Source organism: Dendropsophus ebraccatus, chromosome 9, assembly GCF_027789765.1.
Source record: "Dendropsophus ebraccatus isolate aDenEbr1 chromosome 9, aDenEbr1.pat, whole genome shotgun sequence".
Taxonomy (NCBI): Eukaryota; Metazoa; Chordata; class Amphibia; order Anura; family Hylidae; genus Dendropsophus; species Dendropsophus ebraccatus.
The window spans coordinates 11,036,560-11,053,811 of NC_091462.1; the positions used below are offsets into that span (position 1 = coordinate 11,036,560).

At 44.1% G+C, this 17,252-nt stretch overlaps 1 protein-coding gene across 5 annotated transcripts in view; it reads right to left on the bottom strand.

The window, feature by feature from the left end:
• Positions 1-767: 767 nt before the first annotated feature.
• CFAP65 (cilia and flagella associated protein 65) overlaps positions 768-17,252 on the bottom strand; it is a 31,681-nt gene continuing 15,196 nt past the window's right edge. For 4 of the 5 annotated variants that reach the window (XM_069982537.1, XM_069982533.1, XM_069982534.1 and 1 more), the window contains 14 exons: positions 15,287-15,463; positions 14,684-14,750; positions 13,632-13,742; positions 13,273-13,464; positions 12,749-12,898; positions 12,517-12,660; positions 12,114-12,230; positions 11,915-12,037; positions 10,215-10,286; positions 8,613-8,827; positions 5,943-6,077; positions 4,807-5,091; positions 1,844-1,978; positions 768-1,172 (listed from right to left, as the gene is read on the bottom strand). In XM_069982537.1, coding sequence (XP_069838638.1) covers positions 1,058-1,172; positions 1,844-1,978; positions 4,807-5,091; positions 5,943-6,077; positions 8,613-8,827; positions 10,215-10,286; positions 11,915-12,037; positions 12,114-12,230; positions 12,517-12,660; positions 12,749-12,898; positions 13,273-13,464; positions 13,632-13,742; positions 14,684-14,750; positions 15,287-15,463 — 2,038 coding nt within the window. In that variant the 3' untranslated portion in view covers positions 768-1,057. The remainder of the gene's footprint in view (positions 1,173-1,843; positions 1,979-4,806; positions 5,092-5,942; positions 6,078-8,612; positions 8,828-10,214; positions 10,287-11,914; positions 12,038-12,113; positions 12,231-12,516; positions 12,661-12,748; positions 12,899-13,272; positions 13,465-13,631; positions 13,743-14,683; positions 14,751-15,286; positions 15,464-17,252) is intronic. The other variant, XM_069982536.1, reaches the window with a different exon arrangement.

Consider the following 17,252-nt stretch of genomic DNA (forward strand, 5'->3'; position numbering starts at 1 on the left):
ACCAGAGAATAAAAACCTTATTCAGCTGGCCAAAGTACTAACCGAACCCACAAATCCCCCAAAAACAGATATGGGGTCGGCCATGTTAGAGTTTAACTACAAAATCCTTTTGTTCTTGGGTTGATAAGTCACCTCCAGAGATGTATGGCAGCAGCTTAGCCGCTTCTCTCAACTGAAAACACATGTACGCTAGCCTCTGGATAGTAACAAACACAAAGTTGCAGGTTGTTTCCTTATACAATGCCGATGTATAAGAATGAACGCTGTCTTTTAGATGAGCGCCGGTTCCGGGAGTTGCGGAGGTCACGGCCTGCATCCAGGCAGCTGGGTCACAAAGTGATTTATGGTGTTTTAAGTAACTGGCACACAATGGCGGTATGACACGAAATCACTCAGCCGGCGCGGAGCAGGTCCCGGTCAATCAGTCTTTACTTTGTAAAATGTGAAATCCATGAATTAATATATAAATCACTTGTGTGTGTGTATATATATATATATATATATATATCCTGCTGCCATCAGTGAGGTATGAGGTTCCTTGCTCCTCAGTTACACCACTAAAATACCTAATGCATTCATAAAATCTCCTTTCCTAGGGACAGGCTCTGGTCAGCTATATCGGTCCCCATAGTTGTGCTATGGGTGCCCATAGGCATACCAGTGCCTCTATATAGGTGCCCATAGGCATACCAGTGACTCTGTATGGGTACCCATAGGTGTACCAGTGACTCTGTATGGGTCCCCATAAGCGTACCAGTGACTATGGGTGCCCATAGGCATACCAGTGACTCTATATGGGTACCCATAGGCTTACCAGTGACTCTGTATGGGTCCCCATAGGTGTACCAGTGACTCTGTATGGGTCCCCATAGGTGTGTCAGTGCCTCTATATCGGTCCCCATAGGCGTACTAGTGCCACTATATGGGACCCCATAGGCGTACATAAAGGCATGGGACATATCCTAGGGAGACGCTTTACTTCAGGAGAGGAGAACCCCTTTAAATTTTCCTGCAATAAGTAAACTGATGTTAGAGGACAATGCATTCTGGAGAGATGTTATTGTCCTGTGTGCTCCAGGATTTCCGCAGGGAGATGAGGTCCCGGAGCTTCGGCTGCTGGTACATTGTGTGACCTGGAGACGGTGCGGGCTGAGGAGCTCGGTGTCATCCCCCTGTCAAAGAGAGACCTGGGATGTAATAGTCATCATGAAACCGCAGAGCTGTTGTGTTGACACAGCTGTAACCTGTGCTAAGCCTCCGACACCTGGACAAGAAGAGCGCCTGCCGTGTACATATACAACACAACAACATGGCGGACCCACAGGTGATATATAATGTTATAATAAACCAGATCTATACAGACACTGGGAATCCTACTATAGACTAGAACCTACATGTTATAGAAGACTGCACTGATGTTAAAGGGGGGTTCTGATTTATCATTACATGTCCCCTATCCATAAGTTGGGGGAAAGTATGATATTGTGGGTGGGGGGGGGGGGGTCGGACCTCCATGTCCCCCAGGAATTTCTACAGTGGCATCCCAGCTTTAAAAGGAGCCATGGGTTGGTGAGCGACCTGGTGGCTCCATAGAGAATAAATGGAGAGGGTCACACACCAATCCGTGGCCCCATCCTATTCTCTAGAGATCGGAGGTCGGACCCCCTACAATCTCATACTTGTCCCCTATGCAGTGAATAGGGGAAAAGTAACTATAAATAGGAAACCCCCTTTAATGGTGACTGTGTATGTCTGATGTATGCCCCAGCCCCCATGTTCTCCAGCTCCCCCCCTGATCAGCTTTACATGTCAGTGACCCCCCTGCTATATCCTGTGGACGTACCTGGGAGTTGCAGGCGGCAGAGCGATGACACGAGGGCGGGTTGTGAGAACAACTTCTCCGCGGTTGGCTTCTGTCACAATGTTCTGTAATGTGTTTTCCAATATGGCCTCTACGAGCTGGCTGAACAATGGAGTCCTGGAAGAGAGAGAGATCATTGATAGAAACCATGGTACAAAGGGTTAAACATGGATTGTTTTTTTCATTGTTGGACCATTTTGGTCAATAGGTGCAGGACTGTCTAAAACCACAGGTGTCAAACTCAGGCCCTCCAGTGGTTGCAAAACTACAACTCCCATCATGCCTGGGCAGCCAAAGCTAAAGCTTATCTCACATGTCCAGGCATGATGGGGGTTGTAGTCTCTCTCTCTCTTCCAGGACACTCAGTAATCAGCAGCGCCACCACAGGGGAGATGATGTATTACACAGTGCCCATTCACATCAATGGGTCGTATGTTTATTACAGGACAGGATGGGTCATCCAGAGCAGGAGACTCTCTCATAAACATATAAAATACATAAGCCACAGGGCCCTTGTGGTGCAATAAAATTAAAACAAATAATTGAGAAAAAAAAAACAAAAACGGTAAAATTACTTATTATAAGCTTCTCAGGATCCAAAAAGAGTGGATCCTGAACAGAGGCCCACTCTAATATCTCAGAATCCCTCAATAGGCTATATGAACACATGCTTTATAAACAACCCCTTTAAGCTGAAATCCCATGGAAAACCATACATAAAATAACTGAGAAATGCTGTGATGTCATTGAGCTGCTTCTGACCTCATAGATTTTTCCACAGTAAACAATTGGGGGGCAGTGCAGACTAGAGCCCGATACTCTCAATCACTGTGATCGGTGCTAGTAGTGACCTCCTGCCTTCTGTAATATATATCTATATCCTGTCTGTTATATATCAGGACCTGATACCATGCGGTGTTGTGCCGTCTCCCAGGTGACTTATTCCACATACAGGTAACACTGAGGATCAGTGATATAAGGAGGAGGCATAAGTCAAGGGCTCGCTGTACTCGTAACAGAACATGATGTTAGCTCATCTCCTGGAAATGGATCACCATCCGCCCACCTGTTATAAAAGGCGGCATCTGGACAACTATCTGCTTAAAGGGTCCCCCAATAATCTGCTCCCCCCCCCCCCAGTTATGGGGCCTCCGTGCAGCAATGTCCAGGCTTGTGCCCTCAATGCTGCTGCAGTTCTTCCAGAGTCCCCTCTATTAATAAGGCCGTGTCCATACCTCCGGGGGTGCTGTCATGGATGATATACATATATGTATGTGTGTGTGTTTGTCATCAGTTATAAATGAGCAGAATGAGAGGACAATGTATATAGTGTTCTTCATTGTATGGGACGTGTGATGGGATACACAGCACCTGCCCACAGCTGAGCGGAGTCCGGAATAGCTGCACAGGGATGTGTGATATGATGTTAAAGCGCCCCCTGGTGGTGAGCCATGAATGCTGAATTTTAACCTCTGACATGGCCTATGTCAGCCTTCTGGGTGCAGCAATGTATGGGGTGCGGCTTTCATGGTGGTGTTATGTGATAACTAGATCTGCTCCATACAATTACAGTGATGCTGATTTACACTTTTAGTTTTTGTTTTACTACTTTTTCACAGTAAAAGTTTAGATTTTTTTTATTATTTGTTTTGTGCTGTTTTTTGGGCCATTTTTTCTTCTATTTTTGCTGATATTTTGTAGCCATTTTTTGGGACTATAGCAGAGCCATGAACTATTTTCAGTAGGGACGTATTTTGGACTGTATACTGGAAATGCGGCTATAAAAGGGGGAAAAAAAAGACTGTGCGCCTAATTTATGTCTGTAAGAATTGAACAAACAGACGTTCAAAAGAACTCAATACTAAAATAAAAAAATAGTAATACTAAACATTTTTGAATAGTAAAATGTTTGATTTACAATTTAAAATGGCCCAAAATACTTAGTGGGAACATGGGCTTACTGTGGCGAGAATGTGGCCAAACAGACCGATATCAGACCGATATCAGCCTGTGTCTCATGGCCAGCAATCAGCTCAGCCGTCTTCTGATTAGGTAGTTTTAAAGAGACTCTGTCAGTAGGTTTATGGTGTCCTATCTCAGGGTAACATAAACTAGTGACAGAGAAGCTGAGCAGAATGATGTATCACTTACACTGTTCTGTGCAGCTGATCCAGAGATCTCCTCCTGAATAACATGGACAATAAGTAGTCCTCTCCATTATGTGCATGAGCTCAGTAGTCCTGGATATTCATGAGAAGCAGAAAACTCAGCCCACCAGCTGAGTTGGCAGTTAGGCCCCGTTCCCACTGAGGAAAGGTAGCGGAATTCCGCAACGGAATTGTCCGCCGCGGAATGCCGTTAGCCTCCCGCTCATAATGGGAGTCTATGGGAGGCGCGCGCTCCTGCTCTGTACGCGCTGAAGATTGAACATGTTCATTCTTCAGCGCAGACAGGGCAGGAGTGCGCGCCTCCCATAGACTCCCATTATAAGCGGGAGGCTAACGGCATTCCGCGGCGGACAATTCCGTCGTGGAATTCCACTACCTTTCCTCAGTGGGAACGGGGCCTTATCTATCCATGCTGTGTATCAGCTGTCAATTAGTAGCTGGAGGGCGGGGGGGATGGGTGTGGCAAGAATCCTATTCTCCTGCATATTAGGAGAAAGGCTAAACAAATTGATGTAAGTAATACACCGATCTGTTCAGCATTCTGTCACTAGTTTATACTACCCCTATTTAAGGCATCATACACCTAGTGACAAATTCCCTTTAACCATTCAAAAAATTATCAGTCATTGGCCGCTCATGCCCCCCCCCCCCCCCAATGTATTAGGGGATGTGTATTAGGGCATAAATGTGTCCGTGTCTGATGGTTAGGAATACCCGATAGTCTTGCTGCTCCAGATCACTGAATGGTCACTGTGTTATTCGTGCAGTAATTTTTACCTTTTAATCATCTCCTTTTCTTCATCTTGTGGCCCGGGCAAACATTTGATCTTTTCCTCCTCATGCACCATGTCTTCTGGTACCACCTGAGAGTCTAATGACACCTCTTCCGCTTCTGTTGGGGTACCTGACTCCGGTGGGGTCTCCCCCTGTTCTGCGGTCACTGAGGCATCTGATGTGTTCCACGGCCCGGGCTCGGAGCTGCGTAGCTGGATGAAGTAGGGCAGAGGCTCATTCTGTATCTGATTCAGCGTCTCATGGAACTGCTTATCGTCCAAGAGATTTCTGTAAGATAAACAAGGTATAGGTTACCCCGGGAGCGTCACTAAAAATAAAGTCCATGGACATGTCACACGGGTCCGGGAGATTCTGTACTGGGAATATGAGCCGTATAAATCCTTTCTGTTATATGTCAGATCACGACATTGATCATGAACCCATGAGACGCGCAGAGCTTTATTTCACAATGCCGGATGGGTATAACCCAGCAGAGCGGAAAACCTTACAAGCTAATCCCCAGAAACCTCCTCCTATTGTGCCGGGGCAGCACTCTCTTCCTTATTGCACTTGTCCCTTTTAATATTCGGATGATGTAATTATTGTAATTAGTCTATAGGATATAATTATCTGATATGGGAGATGATGAAGTTATAGAGATCATTACTCTTGTGAAACTGCAGCTCCCAAAATTCCATAAAAGCAATAGACTGTGATGGCATGCTGGGACTTGTAGTTTCACATCAGCTGACACAGTGCTCTCTGCTGCCACCTCTGTCCATGTCAGAAACAGTCCAGAGCAGGAGAGGTTTTCTATGGGGATTTGCTGCTGCTCTGGACAGTTCCTGACATGGACAGAGGTGGCAGCAGAGAGCACTGTGTCAGACTGTAAAAAATACACCACTTCCTGCAGGACAGGAAGTAGCTGATAAGTACTGGAAGACTGGAGATTTTTCATAGAAGTAAATTACAAATCTCACTTTCTGGCACCAGTTGATCTGAAAGAAAATTTTTGGTGAGCAACCCCTTTTAAAGGGTTTTGTGGAAACAAGTGCTGGATTATTGGTGTCACTGCTGGATCACGAGTATTTAGATGATCGCTTATAGCGAACATCACGAGAAGAGCTGTGGTGCGTCACCTGATGATTGAAGTCATGACGTCCCGAGCCATTTCTTGTTGTGCTGCGCTCGGTTTCTCTCTGTATCTGTCCGGCTCTCCTGTCTCAGGCTGAAGCTTCACTGGAGCGGGTTTTTCAATTTTTTTTTTGTATGGACTGTACAGAACGCAATGAAAATAAATTTCACATTACATGGATAAATGAATGATACACTATGTACACACATTACATTGCTGACCCTGTATTATACTCCAGAGCAGCACACATTCTGCTGGTGGGGTCACTGTGTACATATATTACATTACTGATCCTGTACTGATCCTGAGTTACATCCAGTATTATACTCCAGAGCTGAACTCACTATTCTGCTGGTGAGGTCACTGTGTACATACATTACACTACTGATCCTGAGTTACATCCAGTGTTATACTCCAGAGCTGCACTCACTATTCTGCTGGTGGGGTCACTTTGTACTTACATTACTTATCCTGTACTGATCCAGAGTTACATCCTGTATTATACCCCAGAGCTGCACTCACTATTCTGCTGATGGGGGTCACTGTGTACACACATTACATTACTGATCCTGCACTGATCCTGAGGTGGCTTTCACTATCAGGTCACTCTGTAGTAAGTGTGCTATGTTCAGACTGTAAATAAGATGTTGGCAGATAAAGTAAAGTCATGGTAAATCATGAAAAATGTGACAGCCCTGAGAGCTAATAGAAAATATTTTTAGGTGATTGTTCCAGGATATAAGGGAGGTCAGAGGACACCGGATCCTATAGGGAAGGAGAATTGTGCTGAGTGTGAGGCATGCGCTGACAGTCTATAGGCTTTGTATGGACTCAATGGTCCGTCCCTCTACAGAGGCCAATGTTGAATTCCCTTTAAAGGGAAACTAGAAGAACTGGAATCTAATGCTGATATCCCCTCAAAGGACCCTGGGGCGTTGAGGACGAAGGTAAGTTTCGTCATCCTCAGAGCTGTTCCCCTGCAGTAAGGGTACGTGCACACTGAATAAATTAGGCAAAATTCTGCGGCGGAACTTTCTCAGTGTGCCATAGCATCTTTATGTGAGAGAGCCGGTGCTCTCCGCTCACAGAGGTGACAAGTCACTCCCTTGAGCAGAGAGCAGCGGCAGCGGAGGAGCGAGCTCTCCCATAGATGAGCTATGGCATACTCAGACAGCCAGGATTCCGCCGCGGAATCTCGCCTAATTTACACAGTGTGAACATACCCTAAGAAGTTAATGTTTATACTAATTAGGCAGTTTGGTGCACAGGGGGCAGGACTACTGCCCCCAGATCAGTGTACTGGGGGAGGGACTACCACCTCCCAATGCACCAAAACACCTAATTAGCATAAAGACCCTGTGCCCTATGGGGGGGGATATCAGCAGGTTAAATTCTTCCAACCTGCTGATAATGGAGCCGGTAATTTCTACTATTGCCGGGTACATCAGGAAGTCAGTTCCCGTATAACATAATACGTGGGGAGATTTCGTGGATTATGTAGAGTGTCAGACAATCCGGGGCCTGAACTTGTGGAATTTCCAGTTCCTGTAGAAGACTCCATTCATTCGTGAGCAGAGTAGTTACAGAGGATGATAAAGCAACGCCTTAAAGGGGTTATCCAGGATTAGAAAAAGCACAGCTACTTTCTTTTTCTTTCACAAACAGCGCCTCCTCAGGTTGTGTGTGGTATTACAATTCAGCTCCATTCACTTCAATGGAACCGAGCTGCAAAACCCACATCCAAACTGAGGACAGGAGATGTGCTGTTTGCGGTTAGCAAATCCCTATAGAAAACCTCTCCTGTTCTGGACAGTTCCTGACATGGACAGGGGTGGCAGCAGAGAGAGCTGTGTCACACTGGAGAGAATACACCACTTCTTGCAGGACATACAGCAGCTGATAAGTACTGGAGGACTGGAGATTTTTAAACAGAAGTGAATTACAAATCTATTGAACTTTCTGACACCAGTTGATTTGAAACAAAAAAAAAAATTACGTTGGAGAACCCCTTTAACAGGAAAGTGGGATCTCCATTCTGAAGATTGCGAGGGTCCCTATTCTTTGTAGATGGAGATGCCAGATGAAACGGCCTCTTTAGGGGAAAGGTTTACATCTTCAGGTTTTGGGCTATGTTCAAACTACGTGAGAGACCGGCCGTTGCATGACCCGGCCGGTCTCTGCAAAGAGTTTCCGGCTGCAGTGTTCTGATGCGTGCACATCAGCGCGCACCTGCATCAGAACTTCACACATCACACAATGAAGCAAGTGGTCAGATCAGCTCGCTTCATAGTGTGAACTGACAAGTCTTTCTGCGTCCGCAATTCACTGAATTGCGGCCGCAGAAAACTGACATGTCAGTTCTTTGCGGCGCCGTATGGGATCCCGAACGGAGCGTATACTATGTGTATGCACTCCGGCCGGGATCCCATAGCAGAAAAGGCAGCGCTCCACACCGTACAAAGTATGGCCGTTGTTGCTGATGGCAAGAACGGCCGTACTTCTACGTAGTGTGAACATAGCCTAGAAGTGGATTTCACATGGGTTTTGGTGTGGAATACAAGCAGATTCTCACTAACATAAGATATTGAGAGGTGATGATCCCATGGCTAGGACTCTCCCGGATAATACTCTCATCATCCATCTGGTCTTGCAGGAATGATGACTGAACACTCACCGCTGCTGGAAGTGACGCGGAAAATCATTCTGGAATTGGCTGAGAAAATCTGGAGTGTGATGGGATCTCCCAGTCACTGACAGGTGCAGCTGTAGAGGAACAGGTGGCTGGGGTCTCGCCCAGACCCGATGAGTCTCTTTCATTGCCCTGCGGGTTTCTCTGTCGCGGCTGACCGGTGGTCGGGGGTAATCTGCATTCTTGATAGGAGGTAGCGTCTGTGAATAAGATACAGGTCTAGTCTGCTAGTGTCTTGTTAGATAAATGTGTCACTACACCATAACCATGAGAGAATATAAATGATAAATAATCAATATACAATAATCAGTCTAAATGACTCACATCAATGACTAAACAAGAGAACCGTGGCTCAGGAAAGTGCATTACTTCTTTCTCCTTCTTCCCCCATTAGTGCCAAATCTGACCCAGAGTTCAGTCACAATGCATTATGGGTATTGTATAAGGCTAAGCTGTGATCAATGCTCAGAATCAGGAGTGGCATCGAATTATAGGTCATGTTTTTAAATCAATGCAATATCAATATAGTAACTGCAAAATTCCTTCAAAATGCTTCAGATTGTAAAGGTACTGCTGCCCCCTAGTGGTTATTTTGTGCACGTACAGATGACTTCTATATCCTCTATATCCTCTATGACTCTATATCCCAGGGATGGGGAACCTTTGGCCCTCCAGCTGTTGCAAAACTACAATTCCCATCATGCCTGGACAGCCAAAGCTTTAGCTGGAGGGCCAAAGATTCCCCATCCCTGCTATAAAAGGTACAAAGCAGAAATACTTAAAGGGCAAGTTCACAGAAAAAAAAAATATTCTTTCGAAACAAATCATGCCAGAAAGTGCCAGAGATTCGTAATTTATTTCTATTTAAAAATCTCCAGTCTTCCACTACTTATCAGCTGCTGTAAGTCCTGCAGAAACTGGTGTAGTCTTCCCAGTCTGACACAGTGCTCTCTGCTGCCACCTCTGTCCATGTCAGGAACTGTCCAGAGCAGCAGCAAATCCAAATAGAAAACCTCTTCTGCTCTCCAGATGAGAAATAATATCACAGGACACACAGCAGCTGATAAGTACTGGAAGACTGGAGATTTGTTAATGGAAGTAAATGACAAATCTCCTTTCTGGCACCAGTTGATTAGATTTTTTTTGCTGTACTACCCCTTTAATTTAGGGACCAAACATGTCTGTTTATTTATTGTGGCATTGCATTTTTTCCCTTTTGTATGATGCCTTTTGTCTTTTGTGGGTTGTATTTTTTTTAAACTACTATTAGTTCTTTTCTTGTGAAAATTATTGTAAAAAACAAACACAATAATTCGTTTTGTTTCTTGCATTATAAAGTCTATTCTGCTCACAGTGTGATGTAAATAGCACATAACCCTGATCCTATGTGTCTGTATGATTACTAAAATACCACATGGGGATGGGTTTTTATGTTTTAATACTTTTGATGTACTAGGTCGTGCCTTTGGCTTCATGTAAAGCGATCCACGGCAGATCATGGTGCCTAAAGGGGTCAGGGATTATATAACTTCAATCTACCATTCTGCACAGTCCCCTAAAGCATGCAACAAGACATGAATCCTATACCTTGTATCTCCTTATTTCTGTCAGTTGTTGCTTAGCATGAACAATCCGGGCGTCATTGGCCTCTGGTGCGCGCTGCAACATAAACGGCTCATAAGAATGCGTCAGTCATGCCATTTCCCAATACAATCCCATACACTTTTATATTTCATTGGACAGCTGTGATTTTTATGCACTGATCATGTGTTTGATTTGATTCAAATCAACTGGTTTCAGGGTTAAATAGAGGTGGCAGCAGAGAGCACTGTGTCAGACTTGAAAGAATACACCACTTCCTGCAGGACATACAGGAGCTGATAAGTACTGGAAGACTGGAGATTATTAAATAGAAGTAAATTTCAAATCCATATACCTTTCTGAAACCTGTTGATTTGAAAGAAAAAGGTTTCCACCAAAGTACCCCTTAGAGAAAAAAATAAATAAATAAATAAATAAATAAATAAATATATATATGACCAGGGATTGGTTACTGTTGCTGTGGGGATAACCAGACAGTAAATCTGGGCCACTGTGTTTAATAATCTACACAGATCCATGCAGAGTTTCCACAGCCAAATACACAGTATTTACGTCCCCATTGAAGTCAGTGAGAAAAATCCACAATATATCCACAGCGTTTCCAACACAGATACCGACCTTTATATATTTGCAATGCACACTGCAGATCAATCTCTGAATTTTTGCTGTGTCTCAGTTTTAAAAAAAAAATCTTATCCCTTTTGGTGCTACTGTAAATGCTGCAAATGTTCCATTCTCTGCAGCATTTCTACAATGTGGGACCCCACCCTTACATCTCCACAATGCACCACAGAAGCGCAGGCTCAGAATTTATCTTACATAAAGCCCTATGCCGGATTTACAGAGAGGTGTGCGCCTCTAAGGCTGCCGCACTGAATGTAGCGCGCCAGTTCTGGGGCTGAAGTAGGTTGCTAGCAGGTGTACATCATAATAAACCAGAGGCAGGAGGGGGTTATGCCTGCTCCCTGCCTCCCCGCTTCCCCCGCCTGATCATAAGGTGAACCTGATAAAAGAGGACAGACAGCGTTGCAGAGCGTGGATCAGCGGATAATGGGTCAGAGAACTAATGCAGGTAACACTGGGTTCACACTATGTTTTTGTAAAAATAAAAACGGATGCAAAAAAAATGGATAAATTTGTGTGCATCCGTTTTGATTAGTTTTTTCCATTGACTTGCATGATAAAAAAAAATGGATCAAAACGGATCCAATTTTTTTAACGTACACAAAAACGTAGTCGACCTAATTTTTGTGTCCGTTAAAAAAACTGATCCGTTTTGAACCATTCTTTTTATAATGGAAGTCAATGGAAAAACTAATCAAAATGGATGCACACAAATGTATATGTTTTTTATATCCATTTTTCATCATTTTTTTTGCAAAAAACGGATGAAAAAAATGATTGCAAAAACATAGTGTGAACCCAGCCGAACTATCACCTGGTAGAGTGGTGCAGACCAATGAGGCACAACTCTCATGATGGCATGTAACAGACCGCAGCCTCTCCCAATATCCTCTGGCAGATTGGTGCACCTGGGACTGTAGGTAACCCACCTAATATCTACCTACCTAATAGAACAACCTTCTTCTTCAGCATGCTGTGCTTTATGAGAACGTAGCAGCAGTTTGGATTCTTCTAACCTGCTGTTAGTCCCCTTTGTCATACCCGCGTATATGTAGACTTACCTCGGCTGTCTGGATTCTCTTCTCAGGTTCGGTGATTGTGAACTCTAGCGACTGCCGTTCCCTTTCTACTTCCCATTCTTGGAGCTCTTGCTCGTACTGAGCCACAGCTTTCTCCATTAATATCTGCATGGAGAGGACACATTACAGTAATGGCCCATCCTAATAGACAGTTACAGCCATACAAAGCTTCAGTACGCACCTCACACACCAGCTCCAGGGTGTAGAAGGAGGCCTGCTCCCCAGACTGAAGGGTGACCACAATGCAGAGACTCTCACCAGGTCTGACCGTACCAGACAGAGGGGACACCTGAAGAGCCTGGAAAACCAAACCACAAGATGCCGTCCACTTCATGTATAATATCACTATACTGCTAAATACACAATGTGACTCCTATCTGAAGCTACATTGGATATTAACACACAGCAGCCTGTCACTGAATCCCCATAGACTTGTATGGAGCAGGCCCATCATATCGCAGCCACCAGTAGGGAGACATATAAGATCCATTCTGTCCATCACTGGGGAAAATCCTTCAGCTCTGTTGAGTGTCTAGATTATCATTTAGACTATAGATTACCACTATAGAGGAGACTGTACCCACCTCGCTGGCATTGGGTGAAGCTGCAAACCAAGTGAAGAAGATGGCCTCAGACTCGGAAGTGTTGTTCAAGAATAGTATCTGACTGGACTTGCTAAAAACAGGAATATCTCCAAATGCCAATTTCTGGTGAGTCAAGTGAGGAATCTGACAAGACAAGATGGACAATGCACCACTATATTACAGAGCAGGATATAATGCCCCGGCGGGAGATACATGTCAGGAGTGTCCTCACCTGTCCAGGGAGGGTCAGCCGCGGCACCGCCGATAATGGCGAAAACGCCTCAAACAACGCTGTCCCCCCGAGAACACTACGATCATAACCGATCCCTTCAAAGGTGATCAGGGCAGAGTCTCCTCCAAGGATGTGAATGGGAACAGTCACCTGTAAGGATTATAGAAGCCATTACCTGGACATAAGCAGCTCTGACAGACAGTATAAGGCTATGGGTGAACAGCATTGAGGTATACACTCTGTGTACATCTGATGTGTGCCACTGTATGGGCTCACACTGCCCACAACTATATATATGCTCTATAGTTTGGGTCGCCGCTGTACAGGAAATCACAGGCTGTTGAGCTTTCCTATACAGTTTAAAAAATACTGATCCATAGAGGCCAAAAAGGACACACTTTGCTTTGACTTTGGTTGGGTGAATGGAGCCCTATGGATATAGTTTATATTCCTGACACACAGTGTGCACTGAGCCTAACACCCAGAAGTGAGGGCAATGCAGAATAAACAATAGGATTAGTTACCGAATAGGTTTTCGCCTCCAGTGGTGAGAAGATCCATTCCACAAATGCAGTAGCCCCCGGTAGTATTTCCCCCCTGGGGTTCAGACACTGGAATACTGGGTGGTGGTAGTTCTGTTCCTGAACCTCCCGCAATGGTTCCAGCTGGATCTCATAGATTACCGCTACAGAGCCGCCATTGAACAGCTCATAGATCTAGAGAAATATGATAGATATACTTTATTAGTGACAACCAGCATGATCACATACAGATCAGCAGAGCACAGCTATCTCTATAGGGTGCGTACAGCTTGTGTCTCTGTGAGACAACACACAAGTAGGGTTATTATCCTGTATAGTCACATCCTTCTCATAGTTCTTACCTGTTTTGAAGGACTGGAGCTACCAATGGCCACCGGGGTGAAGCAATGTTTGGTGGATGTGAAATGTACATAGCGCTGATCCCTCTCTACTGTGACCCCAATGAAGTTTAGCTGGAATGGAAGACAATGCCATGAGGACTTCCTGTTGTCAATGAAACATTAAAGGTTACGGAATATAAACTGCACCCGGTGAGGAATCTGCCAGATGCATCCGACCACTCTGTGTGGCTGATAAACTGAATGTCCAACCTTTACACCACAAGGGGGAGCTCATGAGCTTACTGCATACAGTTTTGTCACTGAGGTCCCTGTAAGGCTAAATGCAAAACTATATGTAAAAAAAGAAGTGAAACCTCCCCTGATCCCCACAGCCGGCATCCATATGGCTTCCGGGCCCCACTTTTCACCACTTCCTTGTCCCATCTTGGCCAGTGACTAGCTCAGCAGGGCAATCAAAGGAATCACAGGGGGATTGGGGGAGGTATGACTACTTTTATATATGTTTTATTCCTGGATAAGCCCTTGAACTTGGCCAACCATCTTATGTGTTTGGGGGCTCTGTGACCCTCCCCTGATAGTTCATGTTTAGGGAAGGAAGGATCAGGCATGTTATAAGTGCCCAATCATTTAGGTCTTGGGGAGATAACATAACAGCACCAGTGGCATCTGGCATCAGTTTACCCCCCTCTTGTTGAGAACACTCAGCTAGGCTGGGCATACATGGGCATACATGTGTATGTCTTATGGGTATGAAGAAGATAAATGCTGTTTAACACAGCACATTGGATCAGGGCTGGTAACTTCCCAAGAAGGCAATGAAGATTATAGACAGGTTAAAATTATAACTACTTTCATAGACATCACTAGCTATCTAGCAGGCGTCTAGGATGAGTCCGGCTCTGGTTATTCGGACTAGACGGCTGCAGTCATTTTATGTCTCACATCAATATTCTCTTATTTCTGGCGATCTTCAATGAGCCAGGGGGCAGAGCCTGGGGGACAAGGTGTCAAGAAAAGCCTTTTTGTATGTATATTCTGGTCACACAACATACCAATATCTCCCGGCCGTGTGATACTTTGAGCAGGACAGGCAGGCGGTCAGTTCCCACAAAGTCATGTCTGTGCACAGAAGAGAACGGAAGAGTCAGAAATCCCATTCAGGGTCTATGTCAGACAACAACATGGACAACGTCCTGCCATTATCTATTATTTCTTATCTAACGCTGCCTTCAATATTCTATTGGTTGCAGCCGTGTGACCAAAGATCTATGCTCCCACAATGCTCTCTGGTAGCAGGATGTAACAGGGTTATCCAGGCTAAGAAAAAACATGCCTACTTTTGTTTTTTTGCAAAACAGCGCCATCTGTGTCCTCAAGTTGTGTGTGGTATTACAATTCTGCTCAATTCACTTAAATGGAACTTAGTTGCAAAACTATATCCAAACTAAGAACAAAAGTGGTTCTGTTTCTGGAAGAAAGCGGCCATGTTTTTGTAAGGCTTTAACTTCATCCATTATTGGAGAAGGAAACATAAAGTAACTTAAAATGAAAATGATGAAATTGCGGGATTTACAACATGACTCTATATCTGATTTCTGGCTGTGGAGTCTATATATACAGTATATACATATATGTGTGTGTTTCAGGATGCTCACCTGTAGGTTAGCTGTATGGTTTGCTGCCCGCCTGGTTTTAAATTCCCAGATTTGGGGCTGATGGTGAACAGCTTATTGTCCTGGATTCTCATCTGGTGAATCTCGCTTGGGTCAAACTCCCAGGTCTCTGCCCAGAACTCCAGTTCTATCTGCTGATCCGCTGGGAACAAAAAATCCCTACAGAAGACAGAGAAATAGGGATCCTATACAATCTTATATGCATAAGGGAAAAGGCAGGAAAAGCAATCCCAGCTGCCTATCATATCACAGAAGCACTCCGGGGTTAAATTTTATTATTCATTATGCCATTAAGCCAATATATACTATATATATATATATATATATATATATATATATATATATATATATATATATATTTATATATATACATATATATCCACTAGTGTTACCTCATTTATTTGTTCCTTTTTATCTGATGATTCCTAGAATCAATCCCTTTAGTTGTGTCATGTAATATCATGACAACCCCTTGGAAATTACATGTGTTTCTGTGCTCTAAACAGGGTCACCATCTAAGCCAGCAGAGCCCCCTGTATGATGAAGCTGCATGGACTATTCCACATAAGCTCTCCACAGCGGGGGGAGACAGGAACTCCTAGTTATTGATGATGATCATACAACTATGGATTTGATAACAGTTCAGCCCTCCTGCCTGCATACTTATAAAGAAACATATATAGAGATGTGGATTAATACACTATCTCCCCAGCAGGCAGAGACGGCACTGGCTCCAGCTACCCAGTGATTCTGTGCTGTCGCGTCATGGAACTGAGAGCAGATTTTTACAGAAAGCAAATGCAGTTTGAAATCTGAAAGTCAAGCTAGTAAAGCTGACTGATCAGAGGTCACATGACCTCGATACAGTAATGAAATGCGTGGATACAGCTGAGCAGGGATGATAGAGATGATGAGACTGCAGGGAAAGTGGAGGTAATGTGCATTATACGACCGAAAAAATCCCAGAGTGCGTCTTTAAATACGAAACACATATGGAGACATTTTAATGCAACGGATACCTAGGACAGACAGGCAGAATTTCTGCAGCAGAAGACGCATTTCGGCAGGTAAATCTTTTATCGGATGCAGATTTTGACCTGTCAATCTGCCAATGCATTTTGAGATGTCAGGGAGGATAGAATGGAGTAGGTTTAGGAGCACGTCATCATGCACAGTGGCTGCTGGCTGTCTGGCTGGTGCTGTATTCACATAGTATGATCTTTCATTTTTGTGTTTCATGTATTTCCCTGACCTTCAAAACACAATAAAAACCTGGATAATGCACTGTGTGAACCCAGCCAAACAAAACAGATAACTCAGATCCCAGCAGTTTAACCACCTAAATGCCAGGATCAATAGTGACAACTGCACCTAGATGATTAGAAAGGGGATAATTATGAGTCTATTGTCATGTAAAGCAATTTTTTTATTAAAAAAAAGTTTTTATTTGATCAAAGTAGTGAAACAGTAACGTGTCTTTTATATTATGTAGTGCTCTCCGTAAAAATGAAACCCAAAAAAACAAGGGTGAAATGTTTTATCCCCATTCTATCTGACTTAAAAACTTTTCTGTATCCTTCTTTAACACTCAGGCTATGTTCACACTACGTAAAACAACGGCCGTAGTCCTCGACACAAAACTACGGCCGATGTTTTGAGGTTCCCTATTATGAATGCAATGCAATGTAACTACGGACGTTGAATGCACACTACGTATCAGATACCGGCCGTTGTATATAGGTCCCCGTGAAAAATGAACATGTCAATTATTTCCGGCCGGTAATACTGCAACAACGGTCGTGGATTTCAATGCGGCCGCGAATGTAAAACTTATATCTGCTGAATTAAACTTGATTTTAATGTAAAAAACTTTCTGAGTGGTTTCTCGGGCTGGGCGCAGTATTTAGAGTAAATGACCCGTTTCAGCCCGCTTAAAAACATGCTAGGA